Source organism: Benincasa hispida, chromosome 7 (genome assembly GCF_009727055.1).
Source record: "Benincasa hispida cultivar B227 chromosome 7, ASM972705v1, whole genome shotgun sequence".
Lineage (NCBI taxonomy): Eukaryota > Viridiplantae > Streptophyta > Magnoliopsida > Cucurbitales > Cucurbitaceae > Benincasa > Benincasa hispida.
The window spans coordinates 47,129,287-47,134,884 of NC_052355.1; the positions used below are offsets into that span (position 1 = coordinate 47,129,287).

Below are 5,598 nucleotides of genomic sequence, written 5' to 3' on the forward strand. Positions count from 1 at the left end.
CCCTATGTGAGAACTACTTACTGGGTATATTATATACTCATCCTATTTTACAGACTTTGTAGGTAAGGACACAGCGTAGGTGGCAGAACTGGACGTCGCTCAAATGGCTAACCATCAAGCTCACTATCATATGCATATGCATTTTTGTATCACTACGCTAATGTTTTATGGATCTTGGTGTTTTGTAAAATAAACTTTTTATATAGTTTTCTACTTAATTAATAAAATCTTAGATATGTTCTTTTGAGATTTTTATCAAAACTCATCTCATGATAGAAAAGTCTAAGTATGCATGTCGTAGCGGTCAGACCATAATATGTAAGGATCCGATCGTTACAAATTAAGCATATTAATTTATGAGAGGTGATGAATTAATTTATGAGAATTGAAAAAAATGAAAAGATGAGAGTTAATTAAGTAGGTTAACATAAGAGTTAATTTAGTAGAGTTTCACATAAATTAAGTGTAGGATTTTAATTGTGTAAGATTTTAATTGTTCCATGTATATTTAATTAGGATGTGAGTTATGTATTTAAATTTACCCATGATAATCCTATAAATTAGATTGACATTGACATTGTTGATGTATCAAGTGTGTAGAGAAGAACACATAAAGAGAGTTCAATCAAAAGTGTGAACCAAGTTTCCTCTTAAATAATCGTTTGTTGATTATTTATTTGTAAGTGCCCATCACACGCTTCCAATATTTTCTAAAAAGATATAAAAAAAATCTTAATGATGTTTTCATATCAGACTTGGCTTAATATTTAAAAATATTTTTTTATCAAAAAAAAAGAAAAAGAAAAAGGAATTTTGTGTATATATTTTAAGAGCTACTCCCCTAAAATTTTGAAACGTAATCTATGTTGAGTAGCTGAGGTTAGCTTGTCCTATGAAGCCAACGATATTTAATCTCATCAATTGAATATTTTTAACTTTATACTCTAGCTAATTTAGACTAAACTAACAAGAGAGACTTCCAAGAAAATGTGTGTTTTTTTAAAATTCAACAATAACAAAATAATAATTAATTGGTACCTTATTTATTAAGATATACTTGAATTGGCATGAATGAGATTAATAAATTATTATTGAAAAAGAATTGGGTTAAGAAAGATAAAAGGTGAAAAAAAAGTAATTGTTTTAAATAGTAAAATTATATTTTCAAATATAACAAAATAGGATTGTCTTATCACTTTCTATTGAACAATGATATTTTACTATATTTATAAATAAATTGCTCATTTTTCCATATTTAAAAAAACCAAAAAGAGAACACTAATAATCAAATGAATCACAATTTCACCTTTACAATTAGTTAGATTATTAACACACGTGCAGTGCAAAATTGTGTCATTTTTATACAATATATATTGTATAGTTGATCAAAAGGCATGATTTCTTTCACACTCTAGCAGGCAAACTAAAGTATCAAAACAAATTACAATTAGCGAACAAATGGTCTATAAATATAGTCAAATAACTAATAGAAGAGATTTAGTTTGTAATAATAAGCATGCAAGGGGGAAAAACTAATTATGAAAAGAAGAAGAAGCAGCAGCAGAAAGCACAAATAATTAATACCTAATGGAAGAAATAGCTTTTATAATCTCAATTTTAGGGGGAGTAACAGGGTTTAGTTCTCTCATAATCAACTCATAAATTAACTCAAATGGATATTAAGTTCAAGATTAGAACGATTTTGAGAGGATATGTTGAGAATCTCGTTGTGAAAACATATTCCAATGTTTATCTAATATATATATATTGTAGCTAGAAACCCATCATAATATAAGTAAAATTAAAAGAAAAAAGAAAGTAAGATAAATTAGTTGCCTAATTAATGATGGTAATATCCAGAAAATGATAAAAGCAGATGTCACAGAAATAGAAGCAAAAAGAAAAAGAACCTAAAATCCATGATTATGGGAGGAAGTGGTAGTTATATCACAATCATGATAACGATGGAGAAGTTGAGTGTAAACGACCTGATCATCCTCATCATCATTCATCTCTACTTTTGCAACTTTTTCCATTGCCAAAAGCTCCAACGTTTTCTGAGCTGAACTCTCCGACTGATGCTGATGCTGATGCTGATACTGATAATTAGGACGTACTCCAACCTCGGCTCCGTTCGCCGGTACCACAGATGGTAGCTTTGCCAAAAGCGCTTCTAGACTGCTCATTGATGGCGTTATTCTTAGCTGTTGATTCAAATTGTTGTATACTAAACTCTCTATTGAACCTCCCAAACCGATCCCTTCGAATCGCCCGATCTCTGGATTCTCGTATGCCGATGTTGTCGCAGTCGCTCCGCCCTCCGCGAATGAAGGAATCGATGAGCAAAGAGGGTGAGGCAATAAAACCCCTGGGATGCTTTCAATGTAACAGAATTTCTTTCGTAACTGTACTACCAAGCTTAAGTCTTCTGTCACCTGTAACATTAATCCGCACCTCTAATAGTTTCTTTTCTATGTTTATATTTTTACGACCATAAAATTTATGTAATGATCTTAGTAAAAAGAATATATATACGTTACATTTATCTTTGTATATTCGATAAATTTAGATAGAATGTTTTAAAAAGAATTTATTAATGGACATGAAGTTATGGGCATAGGGAGATACCTTCTGAACAGCTCCCAATTGGACGACGCCTTCTTTGACTGCGATCAAAGCTATTGTCTGAAAATTTTACATACAAGAGATTACGTGTCATTCATATAACATTTCATTTTTATTTTTGCTTTTCTTAATTAATCCATAATGTACTTGCTATCTTTTTTAAGGTTGAAATTTCAAACCATAATAACATATGATATGTGTTTTGTTAGACGTATTACAACTAAAAATAGTATGCACAAATCAAAATTAGAGAGGTAGAGGAAATTAGGAAGAATTAGAAGGAAAATTATGAATTTAATTTAGTATAATAATGATTTGGTACCTTTATGCCTGACTGAAACTGGGCTTCCCAAGTCCTAGGATGCTGCAAAACAAAATTAAAAACATCCAATAATAATAATTAAAAAAAAATAATGAGGGTTTTTTTCTTTGGGGTTGCATGGATCATGTAATAAGTTAATTGCTTACAGAATCGGCAGAATTGTGCCAGGTGGGTAAAAATTTAATGTCATGATTATCATTAGCTTCTTTATAAATCCATTTATGACTTCGATCTGCAGCCACTTTCCCAATCAATCTGCTTATAATTAAAACTAAATTAATTTCACTAACAAAAATTCATCAAAGTTTGGATTTTTATATATATATAAAAGAAAAAAAAATGGTAAAAATATAACTATACCCTTCTCCATAATTGTAGATCTCATGTGACATCTTGAAGAAAAGCTCCGGCTGTAAACCCCGACATGGCTGTAACCCATACCCCGGAAAGTCGCCGGCGGCCGCCTCCATGTCATCGGAAGATGCTGACGCAGCAAAATTGCAAAAACCATCTTCCCACACCAGAATCCTAAACACAAAATTATATAAGAACATTATGTGCATTGATTTAAAAAATAAAATGATAAAAAAAATTAGTAATAATTTATACCAATTTCTCCAATTTCCTCTGGACCTATCAAAAGCACCTTGATTTTCCCATCTGATGAAAAGGAAAAAAGAAATTAATTGAAGGGGAATAATTTGGAGGGGGAAATATATGACAGGAAAAAAAAAAAAATTATATATATATATATATATATATATATATATACTTAGGAGGTGGGTAATTGCGAGGAAGGATACGCCAAAAAACAGCATAAACCCAGTGAGAGTTATGATGAATACATAAACTTCTGAGAGTGTGTTGAAGAAGATGAGTAGTGGCTAACAAACTAAGACGCTGTTCCATCTTAAAAAAAAAAAAAAAAAAAAAAAAAAGAAAGAAAGAAGAAATTATAATTATAATTATAATTTCAGTAGAAAATGAGAGTCTTCAAAGAATATATATATAAAGGAGAAGGAAATATGCTTCTTCACTAATAAAAGGGTCCTACAGCTTCTGGATTGCCTCAGTACTTGGTTCCCCACTTAAAAGCCTTTCATCAGAATATATATACATATCTATCACTTATTATAATATTATGTATTGTTTCAAAATAATAATTATAATGATAGAAAAATATTTAACACATCTCCAATAGTACCTAATTCTGTGTGTTATCCTACCAAATTATCTAATCATAATTTCTATATAGAGAATTCTTTTAACTCATGGTTTTTAAATATTTTAATTATTTTTTTTAGTGAAGAGAATGGAATGCATAAAAACAAGACTACTCAAGATGTCTCAATAATAATAAAGACAATAATAAGTTATACCTAATCTCCATACAACCCGTTTTATACGTGGTAAGAAAATAAAAATAAAAATTAATAAATAACCTATTACATTGTAGATTTTTATTGAGTGATGGGTGCAACCAATTTTTTTTCCTGATAATAATGTAGGAGGAGGGTACTAAAAATTGTGATGGATTCTTGGGGTACAAAGTGGGTAGGCTACACTCACTATATATCATTGTCAGGTAGGGCTTATAAGTGTTATGTTATGTACATTTATATATTTTTGGTGGGTAATGGGTATAAATACACTCACTTATTGCTTCTTTCTTTACCATCTCATTTTCCTCTTTGTTTATCATCATTTTTTTTTCTACAATTACATTACTATATAATTATCAATTATTATTATTGAGAAGAATAATACTCAGTCCTTCATCCATCAATAGATATCTTCTCCACTGATCATCATTATGTTTATTACAATTATAAGAGAGGAATGTGGAAAGGAATGGGAGGGAGATATTTTATTCGAAAATATGAAGAATTTTTAAATTTTTAATAGTGGTTAAAAAGAGGAAGGTTCATCTTTTATTATTATTTTATTTTCTTAGTATATAAGAGTATGGAGATTCGAAGATCTATTGTTTGTTAACCATTAACACAAATTTGAGTGAAAATAACTGATATTTTATATATTTGGAATTGTAATCTTGATGTTGTAAGAAATGAGAGTCATTACACTCGTGATTGGGCTCAGCCGAACATCGTGCTCAACCCAAACCTCGCATTCGTGTCACGCTCAATAGAGTCATGATCGGGCTTGAGATAAAGGGGACATTCATGATTTCAATTAGTCCTCATTAATATGGAGGGGACAATAACGTTCTATTAAAGGTAAAGGATCGTATTTTATTTTTTTCCTCAAAATCCAGGGCAAAAGCCTTCAATTACAAATTCGAATTTTAGAAAATTTGAATTTAAAGTTATTTGTACCAAAAAAGAGGGGGGAAAATCAGAATTTTCCCTAGATGTTTAAGATAATAAGAGCATGGGACTGTAATATCCTCAAAACATCTAACCTTATTATATCATTTCCCGTAAAGAAAAATTAACTACAACATTTGATATATACTTTACGTTAGCGATATATAAATAAAAGTTATAATTGAATCCAACCTCGTGCATTTCCTACATCTTTCAAGGAAAAATATTAAAAAACATATATGTTATTCCCGACTTAAAGAGAAACTTAATTTCTGTAAAGTGTTTGATTGACCAAAAATATTCTATACATTTTTCTATGAATAA

General features: G+C 29.9%; 1 protein-coding gene across 1 annotated transcript; it reads right to left on the minus strand.

Moving 5' to 3' along the window:
- Positions 1–1,819: 1,819 nt before the first annotated feature.
- Positions 1,820–3,876, minus strand: LOC120081766. Its single transcript, XM_039036922.1, has 7 exons — positions 3,720–3,876; positions 3,557–3,607; positions 3,308–3,475; positions 3,094–3,202; positions 2,948–2,989; positions 2,629–2,685; positions 1,820–2,435 (listed from the first exon to the last, which is right to left on the minus strand). Exons 1-7 carry the CDS (start codon positions 3,854–3,856, stop codon positions 1,911–1,913), a joined length of 1,089 nt encoding a protein of 362 aa, XP_038892850.1. The 5' UTR covers positions 3,857–3,876; the 3' UTR covers positions 1,820–1,910.
- Positions 3,877–5,598: the final 1,722 nt, after the last annotated feature.

What these genes read in the sequence shown, in the direction of transcription:
- LOC120081766 (XM_039036922.1), bottom strand. Translation starts at nt 3,856, where the DNA reads ATGGAACAGCGTCTTAGTTTGTTAGCCACTACTCATCTTCTTCAACAC. An exon ending in CGCAATTACCCACCTCCTAA is followed by an intron (nt 3,608 to 3,719) that starts GTATATATATAT and finishes CCTTTTCATCAG; the next exon opens with ATGGGAAAATCAAGGTGCTT. An exon ending in AGAGGAAATTGGAGAAATTG is followed by an intron (nt 3,476 to 3,556) that starts GTATAAATTATT and finishes TTTTGTGTTTAG; the next exon opens with GATTCTGGTGTGGGAAGATG.